Source organism: Myotis myotis, unplaced genomic scaffold, assembly GCF_014108235.1.
Source record: "Myotis myotis isolate mMyoMyo1 unplaced genomic scaffold, mMyoMyo1.p scaffold_m19_p_13, whole genome shotgun sequence".
In the NCBI taxonomy this organism is placed as follows: Eukaryota; Metazoa; Chordata; class Mammalia; order Chiroptera; family Vespertilionidae; genus Myotis; species Myotis myotis.
Genome location: NW_023416317.1, coordinates 35,795,988 through 35,819,363, shown reverse-complemented (window position 1 = coordinate 35,819,363; position 23,376 = coordinate 35,795,988). Strand labels below are relative to the sequence as shown.

At 34.8% G+C, this 23,376-nt stretch overlaps 1 protein-coding gene across 7 annotated transcripts in view; it reads left to right on the top strand.

Annotated features, from left to right (window-relative positions):
* The window catches only part of TBC1D5 (TBC1 domain family member 5), a 450,518-nt gene that overhangs the window by 220,715 nt on the left and 206,427 nt on the right, over positions 1-23,376 (top strand). For all 7 annotated transcript variants that reach the window (XM_036332709.1, XM_036332707.1, XM_036332712.1 and 4 more), the window contains one exon: positions 9,333-9,402. In XM_036332709.1, coding sequence (XP_036188602.1) covers positions 9,333-9,402 — 70 coding nt within the window. Of the gene's footprint in view, positions 1-9,332; positions 9,403-23,376 lie in introns of those variants that run through there.

Sequence of the window (23,376 nt, the reverse complement as noted above, 5' to 3'; positions counted from 1 at the left end):
ATTGGAGGATTTTTAGATTACCAAATTTAATGCAATTAATTTAGTAAATTATTTGTAAGACTAAAGATATGTTTGAGAATATGTACCCTTGGTTCTTCACCTGAGTCTTAAAATTTTATCATTAAAATGCCTGTTAGGCATTTTATGTAGAATTTTTGATATAAGTCCTTGTTCAGTTAGCTGTCACAAGTAGGATTGCTTGTCCTGGTTCATCAATGGTAATTTATTTCTTTCAAGTAGTTTCCACTTTATTTCTGATATCTAAAAGGGAGTTTTTCAATATTAACTATCTAAACTTAATTACTGGGGGTTAATGGGTGTCTTTAATTTTATGAGGTCTTGTCCACTATATGATAAACCAATTTTAAAGGATCTGTTTACTGAATGTAATAGTAAAAATGGGAAGTGCCCAAAGGAATCTATTTTGTAGAAAAAAGATATTTCCCTTGTTGTACATTGAAGAAAAAGAACAATTCATATAAATATTTTTAATTACTATTTGAAAGATTTATAGAAAGTGAAATAGGACTTTAATACCAGATATATTTTTATTTCATTTAGCAAATATGTATATTACTTTTGTTATATATATTTGATTTAGGCCCTGAACTGATGATTTAATGTCATTTTAGAATTCCCTAATTATCGATTGGATTCTCTTTGAAAAGCTATTATGCGTGTGATAGGGTTGTGGGAGGGAGTTCATTGAAACTTTTGTAAGACTTAGTAGCAAAACTAAATATGTCAAAGTTTACACCCAACCGATACTTTTTTTTTTTTTTTTTTTTTTTAGTAAGAAAACATATATACCAAATGGCAAATTATATACGGTCTCCCCGAAATGTATACATACACTCTGAATAATTATAAAGGCAATGTTTATTAAAATACACTTCATTTTCAAAATTGAGCTATCATCTGTTAAAGTGTATATATATTTTTAAGATCCCCCTGTATAATAATTATCTTTGCCCTTAATACTTTTTCCTCCAAGTTGAAATAAATATATTCTTTGTCAACACTTTTATTTATGAGGAATTTCTTCTGTTTGGTTGCTTAGATACTTAGTATAAATGTGTTTTGGAATTGTCTAAATGGCAGCATTGTCATTGTGTAACTTTTTTTGTAGAAAGGTGCTTTCAAGGGGCCAGCAGGTCCACATAGTCCAATAGCATTTTCTGCTTGTCATCTCCAATCTGCATGCTCCCCCCAATAGTCAGTACATGCTAGTGGTCATATTAGGGTAGTGAACAGAGTTGGCATAGCTCAATGCCATCCATTGCTACTGCTGGAAAATGAGGTCAAAGCTTCTGCTTCATTGATTCTCCATAGTAAATGATGGCATATGTGATACCCAGTAATTTCTGTATTTGGAGCAAAATACTTTGCCTTCTACAAAAAAAGACTGTCTCTTTTAGCATAATAGCAGCTTATTATTTTGGACTAGGAAAGACTCGCGGTTCATCAGAATAATCTGGGAAGACTTTTAAAAATAGGGAATCCTGAGACCCACCCATGATTTTTTTTTTTTAAATATATTTTATTGATTTTTTACAGAGAGGAAGGGAGAGAGATAGAGAGTTAGAAACATCGATGAGAGAGAAACATCGATCAGCTGCCTCCTGCACATCTCCTACTGGGGATGTGCCCGCAACCCAGGTACATGCCCTTGACCGGAATCGAACCTGGGACCTTTCAGTCCGCAGGCCGATGCTCTATCCACTGAGCCAAACCGGTTTCGGCCCCACCCATGATTATTCTCCTCTCTCCTCCCCTCCCCTCCCCTCCATTCCCCTCTCCTCTCTCTTTCCTTTCTTACCATCCTCTTTCTTCTCTTTATCACTCACTTTTGCATTTGTACCCATGAGTGTACACACACACACACACACTACATACCTGCCCTCAGGTGATTGGATTATCATTATGTTCCTACCCTTGTTGTAATCTGTAAATGGTAGGACCCTGAAATCAATGGAATGCCTAGAGAAATAACAATATGCCAGGAAATGACAATCATAATAAATAAAAATATTTGCATTTAAATATTGTTACATGTTAACTTAAATTGAGTAATTATACTTGTGATTATATAGGCCTTGAAATTGGGCCTTGGTCCATTCAGTTGCATAATAATGAATTTTTTAAAGCTTGTTTTATACTTATGCATGTGATGGTTTATTACTAGATTGACTGTAGTTTTAGTTTGTTATCTATCTACATTTTACCAGTTCTGTTAACAGTTATATATATTAAGCACCACACATTGTACGGCTTTATGTTTCAAGACTGTAATAGTATTTAAATTTACTATTTTCTCCCCCAGACACTGTGACTCAGTGGTTGAGCATTGACCTATGAACCAGGCACTATTACAGTTCAATTCCCAGTCAGGGCACATGCCAGGGTTTCAGGCTCGATCCCAAGTAGGGGGCACTCAGGAGGCAGCCAATCAATGATTCTCTCTCATCATTGATGTTTTTCTCTCTCTCTTTCCCTCTCCCTTCCTCTCTGAAATCAATAAAAATTTACTATTTCTCCACTCTCTTTGTTTACAGGGTGGGGCAAAAGTAGGTTTACACTTGTGAGTATACAAAAGCATAGTTTATTCTTGTATTATTTATTAATTATTGTATTTTTTTATACAAACAACTGTAAACCTACTTTTGCCGCACCCTATATATTATATTCAATATTTGGTATAATCGCCATCAGGAAGGATATTAAAAGGATACCACAAATTTTTCATGCCATCTACACTAATAAAAGACAAAGATGCTAATTGACGGTACTTTCGCTATGCTCATCAGCCAATGAGAAGAGTATGCAAATTAACCCAACAAAGATGGCTGTTAAATTTGCATAGTGCAGGCAAATCCTGCCACGCAGCATTGCGCGGGCGGCAGTGCGACTCTGAGCCGCTGCCAGCCCCAGCGCAGGATCCGGGCCTGCCATGTGCAGCCCGGGGCGGGGGGTCAGGCAGCAGCGAGATCCTGAGCCGCCGCCCGCCGCAGCGCGGGATCCGGGCCTGACGTGTGTGACCGGGGGAGACGGGGCAGGCACCGTGGGATCTGGCGTGCCATCTGCCACCAGGGGAGCGGGCCTAAATCAGCAGGTGGTTATCTCCCAAGGGGTCCCAGACTATGAGAGGGCACAGGTTGGGCTGAGAGTCCCCCCCACCACCAGTGCACAAATTTTTGTGCACCAGGCTTCTAGTCCTTCTATAATTCATGAAAGACACTTCTTGATAATTTAAAAAAGAATCAGAAATGTTTTTAATTACTAAGAATAAAGTTGCAATTTTCAACTTAAATTATGAATAAGCTTATTCTCTATAAGCAGAATTAATAGTCTTTTTCTTTTATTCTTCCACTGGTTCCAGTATCGTAAATACATTAACTAAAGTGTTTATGAAAATGATAGGTAGCACTTATTGAGGACTTACATTGTGTTATAATCTATACTAACCACTTTACCTGTACTTATCTCATTTAATTCTTATAACCACACTTTCTGGTAAAAATTTTCTTCTCCATTTTACTGATGATGAAACTTAGATATTGAGCAGTTAAGTAACAGAATTGCCCTTTTCTCTCTTTTACTTATCAGGTTCTCATAATGCATATGTTGATGTGCTTGATGTTGTCATACAGGTCTCACAGGCTCTGTTCACTTTTCTTCATCTTTTTTTCCTTTTGCTCCTCAGGCTTGATCATTTCAATTTCCCAATCTTTAAGTCTGCTGTTTCTCTCTTCTACCTACTCTCATGTGTTGTTGAGCTCCTCTAATGAATTTTTTATTTCAGTTATTGTATTTTCCAGCTCCAGAAATTGTTTCCTTTTATTATTTCTGTATTTTTATTGATTTTCTTATTTTGTTCATTCGTTTACCTGATTTCCTTTCCTTTATCTATGATTTTGATTAGTTTTGTTTTGCTCTTTGAGCATCATTAAGAAAGTTGTTTTTAAATCTTCGTTTAGCAAATCTAATTTCTAGATTCCTCAGGGATAGTTTCTGTCACTTTATTTTTGTTCCTTTGATGAGTCATCTTCCTATTTCTTTGTATCCTTTTTGATTTTTGTGTGACAACTGGATATTTGAATATTATAATTTAGTAACTCTGGATATCAGATTCCCCCACCCCCCAGGGTTTGCTATTTTTATAGTCTTAAAACTGTTATAGTGTATGTGTCTAGTGACTTTCTCAAAGTATTTTTGCAAATACTTAGACCCTGACATATGTAGTCACTGCAGTTTTTATTTCTTAGTTTGTGTTCTGCTAGAGTTTTGACAGAGGTTTCCTTGAATGCAAGTACTTAAAACAAAAGCAAGATAAAAAATAAAGATTTCTTTGTCTTTGCAGATTGGCTTTGTGCTATGACAGTCCTTCGTTTATTAGTCAGGCTTGTACTCATTTGAGTGGTCAACTTAACTTGGAAACTTAAGGTTTTCTCAGTTTCTTCCTGATCATGCAGCTTGTCTTGGGCATGTGCATGGCCTTCCACTTCCCCTGTATATCTTGGTGCTTTTGAATGTCCTAATTTCCCCCAAAATTTTTCATAAGCTGTTGCTCCCAGGCCTTATGTGGTCTATTTTATGTTTCAGTTGTAATCTTTGCCCCAGTCTTCTGCGTTTGTTTGGCTTACAGTGTTTTGTCAAGCAATGCCCACCATCTTTTTTTTTTTTTTAGTTAAATGCAAAAGAGATGAGTATCTTAAGTCCTTCAAAATAGAACAGATTTACACAATTATTTGCAAGTATGATTGGTTCTGCTGCCCCTGGAACCTCCAGATACTAGGTTCTCGTGCTGGGAACTGGTTTTCCCCTTCAGAACTGCTGCTGCACAGGGGAGGGGCTAAGGCAAGGGCAAGTAAAAATGCCACAAAGCTTTCAAGCTGCCTTTCTTAATTCATTGTTCATTTGTTCTTTGTAAATATTTCACTATTTACCAGAGTTGTTCCAAAGTTGTTTTCAGTGCTTGCTTTCAATGTTTCTGAGGGAGGATAATTTGGAGTTGTATATTCCACCACTCTATTGATGTAACTGCTTTCTTTTTTAACGAATTCTATTAATGATTTAATAGGAATAACAAAAATTTTATTTTCTTAAGTTAAAATTGTCCACTCGAAATTTACTTATTTAAGATAGTTTCTATGCATTTCTGTTTTATATCTGAGTTTTTGTTATCTAAAAAATAATTTGAAAATATTACATAGAGAGCTAAATAAGACCTTTAAATCATCAGAATGTAGATAGACAACAATAGAGAAAATGGAAAATTACTAAATACACAGATTTTCTGTATTTACTTGAGTGCTGGTTGTTAGACCTAATGAGGGGTCCTGGATTTTAGCATAAATAAATTGTCTGGAGAGATTGTTGTTTACCTGATTCCTGAGATGAATCAGTGTGGCTACTGTCTTCACAAATGATGCTGAGTCTTATGCTTTGCCTTGACCTTTGTCAACATATGAATATACTTAATTCATAGATTTTTAGAAAATCATTACTTAAAATGGGATTGTAAATGTAACTAAAACTTTTCAGTTGTAATACCAGTTCATTTAAAAGACATAAAAGGTTTTATAGGTCTTTATACTAACATTTGTACCATCTTTTCCTGTCACAACTGAAATGTGGTTACCCATAGCTTTATTTTCAGTGTGAACCAGATCTTTTTCCCCCTCTTACTATTAAATATTCATCACACATACTTGGTGACATTTCTTTTACAATGCAGAGATAAACCCTTTTTATTATGTAATAGTTAACAGAATTCATACCTAGTGTGACGTGATACCTAAAATTTGATGTCTTTTAGATGTGCACCAAAGACACGATTGACTTCATGTGCTCATTCACAGCAATGTGCTGGTTCTTTTTAACCTAACCTAGCTTAAAATCTCTGGTTCTCCTTTCATTAAGCAGATATTTGTGCATAAAAAGCACCATAGAATCTCTTGTAAACTTTCATTTAGTGTGATCTAACAGTGCACAGATAGATGCTATAAGTGTCCTTCACTAAACATGACTGCAGTAAATGCTAAAACTGAGAAAGGAATTAGATTTTCATATTTTGAAATATGTCAACACTATACATATTTTTGGCTTAATAAGTTAGATATAGGTGTATTAGAAATTACTAGTGAAAAATACTGTGCTCTCTGTATCCTCATACGAAATAAGCATTCTAATTGTGAATATTATGAACTCATTTTACAAACTTACCACTAACAAGAAATAAATGTGTTATGTAAATTTCAAACTGTAATGGTCCCAAGAATTAATGAACTATTTCTATAAATATATAATGTTGAACAATGTTATATTATATAGTAACACAATATGTATGTTATATATTATATATAATGTATGCATTAAAAATTTACTCAGTTAATAAATCCAGATTATTTTATTGATTAGTTTATGTTAAATATTGAAATACCTTTAAAATCACAATTGTACTTTAAATATTTACTTTATTGTTAATAAGCAAGTGAAAGGAAGCCTGTTATCTCAACATTTAAGTATTTGTGTTCTTGGATCATTTAAAGGTTTTTGTGTAAGATTACTTTAATAATGTATTTGTGTGTGTGTCTGTGAGAAAGAGAGAGAAAGAGTGTTATAAAAACAACCTATGCATCCTTGTTAACAGTACTGCTTCTACCTGGTAACTTAGTTCTAGAATCAAGAACAACTAAAACCATTATATTAAACTCTCTTGCACCCTCTGTTGTTATTTTTAGGGAACACTACACATACTTTCCCATGATTATTAGCATTAGACTTATTAAAATCCCTGATAAAATTAATACTTAGTTTATTATACTTTACCTCAAAATTAGGTTATAGTAAAGTAATATTTGTTTTTAATTCTTATTTGTTATTTCTTGTGTTATAGATATGTTTTTATTGTAAAGCAGCTTCTAAATGAAAGATGAGCCTTTCTGTTTGTCTTTGATTTTTCCTACTAACGCCTCCAAATGTTTCAAACAAATGAAAGTCTCCATAGGATATAGCACACTCTATATACAATTTTCCAGAATTACAAATTCCGTCTGTGTTTTTGTAAACCTTTCAATTGTCAGACAATATTCTTCCAAAATAAGAGTCTAGAATCGTCCATACTAAAATTAAGAATTTATAACTGTCAGGAACAGATGTTTTCATAAACATTTGCTATAATTAATTTCAACTAGAGGATTGAAGGAACAACGCGGTTTTTCCCACTTCAAAACTTTATTGCCTTTTCTTCGTATAGCAAACTCTGAAATCTTTTCTCTAATATTGTTTAGAGAAACAATTGTACTCCTTATTTAGTATGTTTTTGAGAAAGAAAAACTGCCTTTTCCTCTTATTACCAGGCTTTGAAATAACATTTAATGTGATATATTAATTTCAAAGCAGGTATAAAATGAAGAACACTTTTGTAATGTATTATGACAAAACCTAGGTTTGTTTTTTTTAAAACTATAAGTCTTATTTGAAGGATTTTATATTTGATCTGTAAATATCAGCAAAAGGCAAGAAATGTTCCATTGGTGAGATTTTATATATTTAAGTAATCATGATCTTTAATTTGAAAGAGAAAGAAGGCTCATATATTTCAATATATGATGTACTTATTCTATGCTGATTATAGAGTGTTTCACAGGAAATGTCTGCAAGCTGTTAAATAACATGTGTTGTAGGAAATTTTCATTTAGCAAGACAGAGACTAATTTTCCTTAACATTTTTTATTTATTGTAAAACTATTAATTTTTAAAGGAAATGAAGTATATTGAATGAGTCAATTTACAGTACCCATATTTTCAAAGATTTAACAAAGTATACCGACCTAGAATGATCTTAACTGTTCTTTATTTTCTTCTATTATAATTATCAACATTTTTGAGCCCTATGATCCTTTTTAGGATTTTTGTTTAATCGAAGAAATCTGAAAGTACATTTTGAAAATACAGGGATAAAAGTACAAGTGGGCTCTGTCTAGTTCTCATCCTCCTAAAACTTGGGTGCAGCTGCAGAGATTTTGAAGAGAATCAGCATTCTTGACTAATCTGTCAACTATAAAATGTGTAAATAAAAATATGTAGCTGTCATTAAAATTACATTTCAGCTTTCAATAACCATTTAATGAGTGGCATAATTATATAAGTATGGTACCTTAAATACTATACTCAATAATTAAAAATAATCTCATCTTTAAAGTGAAAGCTCGGTAATTACTATTTGACTTAACCAGGACCACTGTGATGATCTCCAGTGGCACCTTAGGTTGTTCAAAGTGGATTAAAAGTATAAATTAAAATTGGATGTATCAGTAAATTATTAAGCTTTAAATATCATAAAAATGAATATAACCTGGAGTTTGGAAGTTACATTACAGGAATTAGGAGTATAAAATGTAATCAGATTCCAGTCTTCTTAATTTGTTTCTAAAAATAAATATGTTTTATAGTAGTATACTGTGGTTTCATAAAACTATACTTTGAAGTATGTATTTAAAAATTTAAACTATTAAAATAGTCAATAAGAATATGTATATTGTGGCATTGGTGAGCATTTTTAAACTCCTTTAGCAAATCTATTTTTCTTCTATAATTTTAAACTGATAGGTATGAATTTGTTCTAAATCTGATTTTATGAGTATACCAGTTTCTTGAGAGAAAATGTCTTTTTTTCCCCTAAATGTTTTTGATATTACCACATGAGGCAGAAATACTTTTCGATGTTATTTTTTTCATTTTTTAAACTGCTGAACTTTTGCCCACAGTTAAAACCTAAAGCTTTGGGAAGAATATTAAGATGTATTTAAAGCTCACTAGAATACATTATTATTCACCACCTCCCAATTCTGCTTTCTGTTTTACTTCTGTGTTTACCAAATTTTTAGATAGGGTGAACTGGGGGCTGGAAACATTCCAGTTTTGCTCTCTGCCTGTTCTCTTTGACTGTGCCCAGTGATCAGGGAGGGTGACTTGGTCACTAACAAAAAGTTGCCCTTTGTTGATTAAGTGCTTTCTTTATAAATATCGGCTTGCCTGTGATGCATAAGAAGAAAATACCTGTACCGTACTTCATTTGTTCCTGTTAGCAGTCACTTTGTCAGTATTCCTATCCAAGTTAGAAACAGTGGTGTTGGTTATTTTTTAGCATCAGTATAAGTATTTGGCCTCATGGGCTCTGATTATAAAATACATTTTGGGGGACGGATAAGGGGATATCCGCCTTTTGATCCAACATACTGCATAGGACTCTCACATAGTAGCTTTTCAACTGAAATATTCAGTTTTCTAATATCCATTATTTCAGTGTTTTTAACTTTTTTTTTCAGGGGACTCAAATAAAAATGGAAGAAGAACAAGTTCTACTTTAGATTCTGATGGGACTTTTAATTCCTATAGGTAGGTGATGAATACATAGATATGTAATATTACAAGACAATGTACAAAATAACTAATCTTACGGGACTCTAACCTTAGAGTAGTAAGGAACTGCTACCTTTACTTTAAAATTATGACAAATGTAAAGAATATTAAGATATGATTGTTCTGCAGATTTATTGAGTAATGGAAAATGCAACATTCTCAATTCTTGCATGAATGGACTTATTGTAGATATCTGTTGTTAACCTATGTTAGGATAATTGGAATGAATATATGTATAGTATTAAGCTTCATTATAATCCTTTTTTTTGGTTCCAGTATATCTTTGATAGTACTAAAGGCTTTTTTTTTGTTTTTGTTTAAGTTTTCGGCTAAAATGTAGAGTACTGTTTATAAGCAATAGAAAATGTATAGAGTATGAAATGTAATCTGTGGTTACTTTAAGTGCTGTTTGTTAATATCCTGTTTGGCTTGTCAGCAAACAGGGTAGTTATGGTCTCAATTAGTGAATTTTAAAAAGGATACACTAGTTAAGAAAGTAATGTATTTTATCTAGTCTTTTGTTAATACATATTCTCCTTTTAACTTGAATTTGCTGGAGTCTTTATGGAATTTGTACCTTCATAACAGAGAAACCTAGAAAGAAGAAAGAGTAAAGTATTTCCAGCAATATTGGAAAATTTATATAGTGAACTAAAATGATATAAGAACTAGGTTTACTTTTTGAGGAAAAAGTACAGATTCAATAATAGTACATTTTGGCATTATAGATAGCAAAGCAGATTGTTGAATAAATAATTGGAGTACACTGTCCTTATGGTTAATTGGTTCTGATACTTGTGTAATGACACTATAAAATATATGCAAGAACCATTGTACGCTTGGAAGCTCATTTGAATGTTAAGCTGTCATTCTTTTTATATAATAAATATGGAATTTATGCTTAGAATTTTTATATTTTTATTTGCATACATACTCTATATCTCTAATGGGAACTGTATTATTTGTTTCCTCAGATCCCAGGCAAGCTTTTAACATCTAGAGTAGGGACTAGTATACAGGAAGCACTTAATAAGAATATAGTAAATGTGAAATTTTTTACAATTGGTTTATGAATTCCAAAAAATGAGCTGGTAATTGAAACACTTGACATCTTTATTTTGTACCGGTTGGGGTCTGTATAAATAACCAGTTGCTCTAGTGTCATGGATACTACAAAAGGCTTGTGTTCCCACAGTGTTCTAGAAGGTATTATCACAGCAGTCAAGCTCATATGTTGTCATTATATTTTCACGGTATCTGTCCTAGCTTATAAATGTTAGAATTCTCCAAATCCTCCTTTTAGTGCTGAAGTGTGATATAAACTTGGAATTTGACATATTAAATAATAGGTAGAATCCTCTATCTGAACATGTTGTAGCTGATCACTTCAAATAAAAAGGAGACTATAAATGATAGTTAAGTAAAGATTCATGAGTTGGCATGTAACTGAGGAATGTTAATATGATAATTCATGTGAAATCTATGGTGGTGATATTATTAGATATAAATACAATAAAAAATAACCAAGACAAAATGGAAATAAAGATATATTTCAAAGGAAGGAAAATCTATATGTATATAAATTTTGTTGGTGAAATATATTTTACATTACATTTATAGTTTAGCTAATTATTGTAAATAATGGACATAATGTAAAATTAAGAGAAATGTGTTAATGTGAATGCATAGTATTTGCAATTTATTGTCTTCTTGAATAGTTTGAAGATTAAAGGATCTTAGTTTTATTGAATGATAATTATATTTTGAAAATGAACTTCTAATGCAACTTTGCACAATAAATACTAGGTTGTTAACTAATATATTTTTAATCAATGCCTGTCAGTGTTGTAATGTTAGGATATTAATTTATTATTGTAATTAAAAAGGCAAGATAAAAAGCTCAGGTGGTACAGTATATAAAAACAAGCTTTTAATAGTTGGCAGGCCAGTGCTGTTATTAAATAGTATTATAGTATTTAAGGTGTGAAATGAATATTTTTCTATTCAGTAGGCAATAGTTCTTACAATATAATGAGCTTACTTGTGAATTTGACACTTGGGTTAAATGCAGAATTCATAGAAGCACAGCTCTGGGGTATATTTTCATATTAAGTCTAACTGATAAAACCAAGGAATTGTTGCAAAATCACAGTACAATGGCAACAGAATTGTCAGTAAAATTTACTTTTGAAAATGAAAATGATTTTTTTCCTGCCATCATAGCTCTTTTAAACTAACTAGAAATAGGTCATTGGAAAAATGTTAATATTCCAACCCTCAAACATCCTAACAATTGTACCTTTGTATATTGCTTAAAATGCCTCAGAAATCCTGACCTTCCTTCACAGCTAAATAGTTCTGGCTGTCAGCCTGGTATGAACACACTCAAGCTGCATATACTTGTGTCCAGGATAATGATCAGCCTTAGTTTGTCATCTGTTAAATGGATTCTGCCTTGTCACAGCTGTTTTAAAGACTGAGATAAAATGTCTAAGATAAAGCTTTTGGAAAATCTAAAGGCAAAGCATGGCATCATTATTATTCTTTTATGCTTACCTCATGTAAATTGTCAACTTTGTAGCCTTAGTCCTCTTTTAACCCTTTTATTGCATACTAGAGGCTCGGTGCACGAAAATTCATGCACTGGTGTGTGTGTGTGTGTTCCCTCAGCCCAGCCTGCCCCCTCTCACAGTCTGGGAGCCCTCAGGGGATGTCCTACTGATGTTCTAAACAGCAGTCTGGCCTCCCTCTGCTCGAGGCGACCAGGAGGATCAGGGGAAGGCGCCGCCCCCATTACCTCACTGCTGCTGCCAAAGCTGGCCACCATGGTTGAGGACCCTCAGCCCTCACTTCTTAGCACTGGCCCCGCCCCCTGCCCACTTGTGGGGGAGGCGGTCTGCAGCCAGGCTGGCTGGGGGAGGGGCTGTGGGAGGTTGAGGCACCGTGAGTCGCACCCTGTCCAGCCTCTGGAGGCTCTGGACCGCAGTGCCACCGCCGCTCCCAGTGCCGCCTCTGCGGAAGGAGGGGCCCAGAAGGAGGGGCCGCATGGCTGCCAGCCATTGGCCCTTGCAGCCGCTGTGGCTTTGTCCAGAAGGACATCCGGTCTAATTAGCATATTACCCTTTTATTAGTATAGATGCCGAGGTTTTATTAACTTTTGAATTGGTCACCTAAACCTATATTTTTCCATTGTTTCTTTTAACTTGGTCCTAAATTTTCAGATTCAAGAGGACACAGTCGCCATTTTCTTATTGTTGTTGTTTTTTAATGTTTTTTAAAAATATGTTTTTATTCATTTTACAGAGAGAGAGGAAGAAAGAGGGAGAGAGAGAAACATTAATTAGCTGTCTCCTGCATGTCCCTTACTGGGGACTGAGCCCCAAAACCTGGTCATGTGCCCTGATTGGAAATCAAACTGGCAACCTCTCAGTGCATGGGATGACGTTCAAGTCACATTGGCCAGAACTGTTTTGTTTTGTTTTGTTTTGTTTTGTTTTGTTTTGTTTTGTTTTTGTTAGTAATATCTAAACACTGTGAGTTGGTTCAAATCCTGACTCCAAATACTTTGGAGACTTTGGACAAGTTTCAGCCTCACTTTCCTTATCTTTAAAATGGGAATAATAAAACACAATTATGAGGAGTCAATGGGATAATGTCACGTGGTAAATGCTAAATTTCAAAATATTAACTGGTTTTAGCTTGTCATCATTTTGGTAACAGAGAAATTTTTTATATGCTCCAATATAAAGATACCAAAAAGAAGACTTAAAAAAGATTTGTCTTATAGGAAAATAACTTTTGTCTGTTAGCAGAAAGCTAAGAACAAGCTTATTACCCTGAGGCTTAAAACTCTCAATCTCTGATACACATTGCCTTTGTATAGCAAAATTGTACACATAGTAAAGATGAAAGGAAGATGTTTTACTATTAGTGTAAGTTCAGAGATGGATTTTTGGAATTTTGACAAAAAATTTTGAAGTTTAAAATTGATGGACCCTAATCCATAGCTTTGTGCCTAAATGTTCATAGATTTGTTTTTCATAGGCTAGGAGTTTTTCTTGGTGTTTGTGTCTTTTATTGTTTTGCTTCATTGATTCAAGATAGAATATAGCTGCATTTAACTCCTAAGGCACCAGTATGATTGCCATCTGATGCCTGGGTAATAGACTAGATCTTGTTTTGGAAGTTTTTGTTAAAAATTGATTGCATATGTCCTAAGTAATTTGCAGATGGCTGATTAAAATGGAAAACGAGTAAGAATTGAGAAGATATTATTGCTTTATGCTTTAGATCTTATAATTTTGGGAGGAGACCAGTTTTAATGTTTTCTGTCAGATGATATGAGCTTTCCATTTTCCTTATAAAACCATTAAAACTGAGAGACTCCTTGCTGGGTATGAAAGAAAAGTAGTTTGCTGATTAACAGTTTGCAATAGATGTTTAACTAAGTGACTGTAGCACAAGGCCACATGATAGAAGGAATACTCTCTCACTACCACACTGCCCCCTTTTCCCAAAGGCAGCTGACCTTCTCCTCTGCAAAGAGGCAAGCCCCTTGCCAGCATATATGACTAGAGACTATTACATTAATCTGTTTAGCTGTAGTACCAGCTGCTTGCATGTTTTTAATTATCATATTAGGTGGTATAACAGTGACCTATGAAATAAACTGAAGGTGAACATTTTAAAATGTTCTTTTTTATGTTATGTTCTAAATATCTTTATTGATCAAATTATAACTCTCTCCAAAGGTTCATGGGAAGTCTGTATGGTTTTTGAGGCATTGTAATGCTTTTTAAAAGTATGTCATAATTCCAATATAGGAAATAACTTCATTTTTGTCTCATTAGATGGTATTGATATAGCCACAAATATTTGTTAAAATTCATTAGTTTAATAGACAATTTGTTAGAGAAAACTCAGTCCAGTTATTGGTATTCTCTGGGAAACTCAAAGTAATGTTTCATTTCCAGACATTGTCTTGGCATTCTATAAGTAGCATAGGTTAGAATATAAACCATTGTAGATTATTTTAAAATAAATTTGTATATTTAACTCTGATTTTCTATACTCTGTCTATTCATATATACATACATATATAGTATGACTAGTAAATCATCTAGCCTACCCTAATTATTTTCAAATTTTAATTTCACATGGTGCCATTTCTGAGTATATTTTCCCAAGCTGTGCTGTTAGGAAAAATGTACTATCTTTTGGATATTGACAGTTGGAAAATTTCCCAACAATACTTTGTCAATGCAATGTTGATTCCATGAGACACAGTTTAAAATAATAACAACTAATGGTTGTTCAGTTATGTCAGAGCCAATAAACAAAGACTGTAATAATTTAGTTAGAAACCCTGGTATTGAAATAAAAAAACAATGGTATTTGGATACGAAAGAATTTCATGTGTGTATCTTTTGCATTAATAAATACTACAACTGGGATAGTAAGATAACCTGAGACTTGAAAAATGTATAAACACCTTAAAAACTTATAAACAATACATTATTTATGTCTTTAATTTAAGAAATATTCATACTTTTTGGATTCTAATCTTTCTCACTAAAGCAGTGGTTCTCAACCTTCCTAATGCTGCAACCCTTTAATACAGTTTGTGGTGACCCCCAATTTCATTGTTACAAATTGAACATAATTAAAGCATAGTGATTAATCAAAAAAACAATATGTAATTACATATGTGTTTTCCGATGGTCTTAGGTGACCCTTGTGAAAGGGTCCTTTGACCCCCAAAGGGATCGTGACCCACAGGTTGAGAACCGCTGCTCTGAAGAAATACTATATTTCATATTTCAAAAGAACTTTTATTGAAGAAATAAAGGGAATTTTCCCCCTTTCTATATTTTCTTAACTTTGTCTAAAGTGATGGGTATATAATTTTTTAATAATGATCAGAGCTTCCAGAGTTGCCTCCCTTTCTCAATAGAGTATGTTCCATATCCCACAGAGTCAAAGCTGTTTAAGTGGGTAAAAAGTTTTTTAAAATTTACTTGGGTTATATTTTATAATCTAATAGTTAAGTCTCTTCCTAAATAAGGAAAAAACATGTTAATTTGAACTTTAGTCATTGAGTAAATTTTAAAAATTAGTCTTCATGTTATATCACGAAGATTTGTATGTATCATCTTTACATGTAATAAGCAAGTTGGGAGGAAGTGGGAAACATTCTTCCATCACTTACATTTATTTTTGGTATAATACCTTTTTCCACCATTTAATAGGTAAGAATGTCATATGTCTCTTGAAATGACAATGAAGTAATGATTCAAAATATTAGAGATCATAGAGCCAAAGCATACTTTAGATTTAAAATTCAGAAATCTGGGTTCTAGTTCATTCTTAGTGTGATATAAATTTGTTAATCTGGTATTTTTAAGAGTATGAAGTCATAGAATCATTTGACTTACTGAAAGTTGTACTGTATTAGTTTGTTTAAGCTGCTATAACAAAATACCAGAGACTGAGTAGTTTATAAAGAACAGAAATAATTCTGGGGGCTGGGAAGCTTAGCAATGAAGGTGCTGGCTGAGAGCCCACACCCTGGTTCCCACACAGTCTTTTCACTGTGTTCTCACAAGGTGGGAGAGCTCTCTAAGGACTTCTTTTGTAAGAGCACCAACCTCAGAGCCCTAGATGACTTAATCATCTCCCAAAGGCCCCACCTCCAAACAGCATCACATTGTGTGTTAGGTTTCAATATATGAGTTGGTTTTGGGAGAGGAAGTACACTCAGCCCACAGCATATATTAAAGCACTTAGGACCAACTTGAATTCCCATCCCACTCCACCACCTTTTCCCCTCTTAAGTTCCTAAGGCTTGCCACTTTAATTATTTTTCCAGGGCATCATAGCTTAGTAAGTAGATGAGAAAGGAGGGCCTAGACTTAAGTTTTCTTTTCTGATTCTTAGAGCATTGCTTTTCTCATGTTAATGTGCTGCCTTTATTTGCTTGAGAATCTATACAATTATATGACATAAACTCTTTTACGTTCTTAAGAATAAATACATGATTTAGGGAAACAATTTGGAAAAAGCACACAGATAGAAATAAGGCTGTACCACTACTGACCACCACTTATTGACCACCATGTATTGCCTGTGGGACCTTAAGCAAGGTAATTAACTTCTCTGATTCCTAGTAACCTCATTTGTGAAATTGTAATGTTAACAGTTCCTGTATCACAGAGCAGCAGTTTTCAACCGTTTTCATCTCATAGCACAATAAACTAATTACTAAAATTCTGCGATATACCAAAAATATGTTTTTGCTGATCTGACAAAAAAAAGTATAATTTTGATCATTCACACCAGGCAGCTATTGTTGTGTTGGTTGTTGTCAGTGCCTCTGACTAGTTAGGTATTGCATATTTAAAAAACTCTTGTGGCACATTGGTGTGCCTCTTGCCACACACCAGGGTACCATAGCACAGCAGTTGAAAATCCCTGTCATAGAATTCTAGGGCACAAACCTAGAAATGTGTAGAACACCAGTCCCAGTCACTTAATACATAAAAGGAAACAAATACCAGTTTCATCATCTTTCTTTCTGTCTTTTCTAAAACTTTAATTTTAATCAAGTTTTCACCTAACAGAGTTGTCTTTTGTCTCAGAAAAGTTTTTGTTTCTTTTGTGTGTGTGTTTGTTTTTTTTTTCAGAAAAGTATTGTTAAAATTCTATTCAGTTCTAAGGTGGCAGTAAATGATATTTAAGAATATAATCTACACTTACCTATAAAAGATCAGATCTACGGTTTGCTACAGTAATCTACAGGTTATATAAGAGGAAGTTTTATAAAACCCTCTAGAGATGTGGTGCACAAAATTCATGCAGAGGGGAGGTGTCCTTCAGCCCGGCCTGCGCCCTCTTGCAATCCGCAACCCCTCAGGTAGGGTCCCTAGGCCTGGATGGTGATCAGGGCCTATCAGGGCTTTCCTTCCCCTGGCTGCTAGCAGCTGGCCCTACCCCTGCTGCTGCCACTGCTTGCCATCTGTGTGGCGCTGCTCCCCTCCCCCGCCACTGGTCGCCTCCCTCTGCAGGGCGATTGCTGGCAAGACCCTCACATTTGCCACAGCGTCACTGGCCAGTGGCCTGGGTCTCCCTCTGTGGCTGACAGTGGGGTAGCCTTGGCCTCCCCCCACGATGGATCACCCTGCCAGCTGGTTGCCTGAGCCTCCCTCTTTGGGGCAATCGATCTCAGAGCACCCCTCCCCCCACCGTATCAATTGCCCACAGAGGGTGACCTGGGCCTCCCTATGCGAGGTGATCCTGGGGCAATGGTGGGGCCCCCCAACCAATCGCATCGCACCCACCTTGGCTGGCCTGGCACCAGTGCATGTCATAGCATGGTCGTCCAGAAAGTTGTCCGGACTGTAGGTTGTTCTGCTATGTGGTTGTTTGGACAATTTGCATATTGCCCTTTTATTATTATAGATACTGTCATTTAGCCTCACAATCTCATTATTTCTTTTTTCTTATTTCCCTATTTGCTCAAGTAGCACAACAACCTTTATAGTTAAATTATAATTTCAAAAAACACAAAACGTGTAACCTTAACATTTTCAAGAAACCAAAATCAGGATATTACCTTTTATTCTTATTTCTATAATGGAGTCGCATTTGAGAGAAGACATGAAAATCACATTTGAGTGATGAATACATCTTCTTGAAGTAACTTTATTATTTTTTATGATAGTGGAATTCATCAATATCTATGCATCTCTATAATATACAATCTTCCTAAACTAATTATTGATCACTTAAGGCTCTGGAAATATGTCACTTTCTATTTAAATAATTAACTGGTTTGTTTTCATGTACAGTCATGCATCGAATAATGACGTTTCGGTCAATGACAAGCTACATATAGATGATAATAGAGCTAAAAAATTCCTATTGCCTTGTGACATCTCAGACATCATAGTATAAGGTAGAGGTTCTCAACCTGTGGGTTGCGCACAATGAAAATACATCCTGCATATCAGATATTTACATTATGATTCATAACAGTAGCAAAATTACAGTCATGAAGTAGCAACAAAAATAATTTTATGGTTGGGGGTCACCACAACATGAGGAACTGTATTAAAGGGTCATGACATTAGGAAGGTTGAGAACCACTGGAAGGCATTACTCATGTGTTTGTGGTGATGCTGGTGTCAACAGACCTGCTGAGCTGCCAGTTGTATAAAAGTGTATCACATACAGTTATGTACACAACATAGTATTTGATAATGATCATAAGTGACTGTGTTATTGGTTTATGCATTTACTCTGCTATGCTTTTTATCATTTTTTAGAGTGTTCTCTTTCTGCTTATAAAACAAAGTTTGCTGTAAAACAGTATACTGTGTTGCCCTGGCAGCAACCTCATACATCTCATTTATTACATTTTTTCATTGCATCATTTTCTCTGGTGCTTGATTCAATCTCATTTTGTTTATTCATTGTGACCCCCAAGCATGCAAAATTCACTGCTAATGTTGCCAATAAGAGGCCACGGTGAGTGATTGTCCTGAAAACGAAATTAAAAGTGACTAAGGACTGGGAAGGTGAAAAATTAGTGATGGTTATTGCTTGTCAGTCAGGTAAGCCTCATTTTGTCATAGCTATGATCTTGAAGAGCAAGAACAAGTGATTGAAGCTGTTAAAGATCTGCTTCATTGAAGGCAATGGGACTAACAGAATTCAAGAAGGGCCCCGTCAGACATGGAGAAACCTCTAACAACCTGTATGGAAGACCAGACACAGAAGAGTATCTCTCAGGACCATGATGATCATTGGCAAAGCAAAAGGTTTGTTTGCAATGTTGAAAGAAAAGGCTGAACCTGGCTAGGATTTTGAAATTACTGCTAGTTCTGGATGTTTTAAACAATTCAAGAATCCATACTCATTACATAATATGAAATGAGTGTTGAGTCTGTGGGTGCTGATGTGAAGGCAGATGAAGAACTTTTGGAAATTCTAGAAAAGCTGATTGAAGAGCAAAATCACTTGACAGAGCAAATATTCAATATGGATGAAATCTCCCTAATCTGGAAACTGGAGGCCTGAAAGGACTTTCATAAGAAGGCCAAGTCAATGCCAATTTCAGGGCTTTAATGGACAGGATAACAATCTTGCTTGGCGGAAATGTTGCAAGTTCTCTGGTACAGTGAGGAGCCAGGGCCTTCAAGCATATCAATACACACACTGCCAGTGTCCTACAGGAGCAGTGAGAAGTCATGGATGACCCAATTTCTCTTCCAAAATACCATCCTGAATTGCTGTGCCAGTGAAATGGAGAAATACTGTTTGGGGAATAGCCTACCTTTCGAGATTTTGCTGATTGTTGATAATGCTCCTGCATTTCCTCTTTTTATTGATGATCTTTGTCCTAATGTCAAAGTGGTGTTTCTCCCTCCAAACACCACCTCTATGATCCAACCAATGGATCAAGGAGTTATAGCAGCTTTTGAGGCCTACTACCTGAGAGGAGGACCTTTGTCCAGGCTATTACTGCAACTGAGGAAGACTCTGAGAAGACACTGATGCATTGCTGAAGGATTTGGAAGGATTACAATATCTATGACTGCAGCAAGAACTTCGCTTGGGCTTGAAGTGATGTTTCCAAGGCATGTATGAATGGTATCTGGAAGAAGATACTCAGAAGTTTTTCTATGACTTCAGAGGATTTGCCAAGGATAAGTAGGTGGTAAAAATCAACAAGGCAAACAGTGTCATGGCTGACATTGAGGAGCTCCTAGAGAGAAATTGACTAATTAGTTATTGGAACCAGAACAGAAACTCATAGCTGAAGAAGATGTAAGAGAAAAGGAAACTGCAAGAGAAGAAAAAGAACCCCCAAGAAAATTCATAGTAAAGGGTTTTTAGTAGAAGCTTTTGCAGACCTCAGCAGGCTCCTTAAAAAGTTTTAAAATATGATCCCGAACACTGAAAGGTTTTCATTATTAGAGAGGAATGTTTGTAGTGGGTTATCTGCTTATAAATATATCTGTGATGACAAAGAGAGACAAACCAACTAAACCACTATGGACATATTTCTGAAAAAGTAATACCTCCTTAAGAAGTGCCTCAAGCCGATCCTTCAGGAGATATTCCAGAAGAAGGTATTCTGTCATAGGAGATGAATGCTCCATGCATGTGATTGTTCCTGAGACCTTCCAGTAGGACAAGATATAGAGCTGGAAGACCATGGTATTGATCCTGACCCATTTTAGGCTTAGCTGCTGTGTGTGATTGTCTTAGTTTTTAACAAAACATTTTAAAAGGTTAAAAAAAAAATTCAATAGAAAAAAAGCTTATAGAAAAGGATATAAAGAAAGAAGAGCCCTGGCTGTATGGTAATTGATTGGACATCATCCTGTATACCAAAAAGGTTGTGGGTTCCATCCCTGGTCAGGGCACATACGAAAGGCAACTTATCAATGTTTCTCTCTCACATTGAAGTTCCTCTCTTTCTCTCCCTTCCTCTCTCTCTAAAACCAATAAGCATATCCTCAGGTGATAATTAAAAACAAAACCAGAAAGAAAAAGAGAAAAGATATTTTTGTACAAAAGTGCAATATGTGTTTTAAGCTAAGTATCATTTAAAAAGTCAAAGGGTTAAAAAAAATAAAAGTTTATAAAGTAAAAATGTTATAGTAAGCTAAGTTTATTATTGAATAAAGAAATAGATATATTTAGAAACTTGGTGCATCCTAAGTGTGTGATGCTTACAAAGTCTGCAGTAGTGTACAGTAATGGCCTTCACATTCACTCCTCAACCAATCCCTGACTCACCCAGAGTTAGTGCAAGCTCCATTCATGGTGAGTGCCCTATGCAGGTGTACCATTTTTTACCTTTTATACTGTATTTTTACGGTACCTTTTTAGTGTTTAGATATGTTTAAATACATAAATACCGTTGTGTTAAAATTGCCTACAGTGTTTTTAGTATAATAAAATGCTGTACAGGTTTGTAGTCTATGAGCAATGGCTGTGCCATCTATTCTAGGTGTATAGTAGCCTCAACCGTCTTGGTTTGTGTAAGTGCACTCTATGATGTTTGCACAATGAGAAAATTGCCTGAGGATTCATTTCTCAGAACATCGCCCCATCATTAAGTGATGCATGACTGTATAGCCTTAAATTAACATCACCCAAACTGACTTGAGTATTCATATTACAGTTTGAGTTCCTTTCCTTCATAAACCTCTTCAAGCCCTTTTTAGTAACTATAGCCAGGCTTCAGGGGAAATTTTTTTCATATTTATTTATTTACATTGTCAGCTGCAAGCTGCACTCATCTAAAGACTGTGTAAATGTTTATCTTTGAAAAGACAGGCATACATTTGAAACATGAGACTAAGCTTCTCTCAGTCAGTAAGCACTGAGGTCCCTTCCCCTGGACATGCTTCTGTCTTCTCCCAGTGGGAATGTGCCCACTGTCAACTTTTGTAGTGAATTTGTTATATATATATTAGCATGTGCTCTTTTTAGGTATGGTAGTGAAACAGAAAAAATCAATTAAATATTTGGTTCGTGATGTTGAAGTGTGTTGCTGGATCTATAATTTGAGAAAATAATGCATAGGATTAGGGTTGAAACTTGGAAAGTTATAAGTCTTTTGAAACATTTTACAAATAGCTTACTATATTGTTAACTCTATGTAATGCTTCATATCTGATTTTTTATTTGTAACTTTCAAAGATATAGTTTTAAGGATGAACTTCTCATTGAATATTTTATTAGAAATTGATATTCAATATTTGTCAATTTTTTATATCAGATTACCTTGCCTTTTGGGGGAAAATAACAGTGGTTAATAATCCAATTTTTCATTTTATTTTTAACCCAGAGCTTTTAAAAGTGTTTCTCTGACATGTTTATATCTGACATGTTTATATATTTTGTTTATTTGCTTGTTTTGTTCAAGAGAGGTAACATATTTCAATCATTCTGCAAATCTTTATTGTACACTCATTATAGGCAAGCCAGTGTGCTAAACCGCAAACACCAAGACCCAAAGAGGAATAAAACATAGACCCTGCCCCTGGTGTCCTTACGGTCTAGGGGAGACAAACGTGGAACCAACTAACGTAGATAATGATGTGTTTGCAAAGGGAGCATTTTACCAAGAGCAGGGGGATACCAGATGGGGTAATTAGAACTGAGAGGTGGGGGCTGGGGACAGATCAATATGTTTACTGGACATTCTAGGACAGCAGTTTTCTGGGGTGAACAATATGAAAAAAGACAATCTTCATTTTCTACTCTTTAGCAATGCAGTTTTTTTGCATTATTAGAATGGATGAATTTGATTGGCCTTACATTTTTTCAATGACAAAATTATGCCCTTATCTGAAAAGACAGCTAAAATGACCCACAACATGGCTATTTACATATATTTGTTCCATTGTGGAGACATTGTTACTTTGCTGAACTGCTCTTTATACAGTATTCAAGTTTTAGGTTTCAGTATATCATAGATGTTTGGTATATTTGAATCAAACATAATAAATGTAACTGGGTGTTAATAATGTGTCTTTAAATCCCACAAAATTAAATGAAATACTTGATAATGATAAAATTGAGAATGAAAATTATATGCCTAGAAATATGGGGAAAATCTATAGAGCAGCTATGGGGTAGAATAAGAAATAGCCTGCTAATGAGGAAGTATTTGAAATGTAAAAGACGTCCTGGTATAATCTGAACATATGGGCATTGTTTTCATTCCATGATTATAGATACAATGTTCTGAGAAAGATATAGTAGTAGTTCAGTCTGCTTGACATACCCTTGAATACTCTCAAGCTACTTGCTCAGTTTAGGAAAGTCATTACGATGAAATGCCCGGGTCTCTCAATTGATTGGAAGTAAATCAGGATAGTTGGACAGCATCTCCTAACTCTCCTTACAGGTTTTTAATGTGCTTCTAGATCT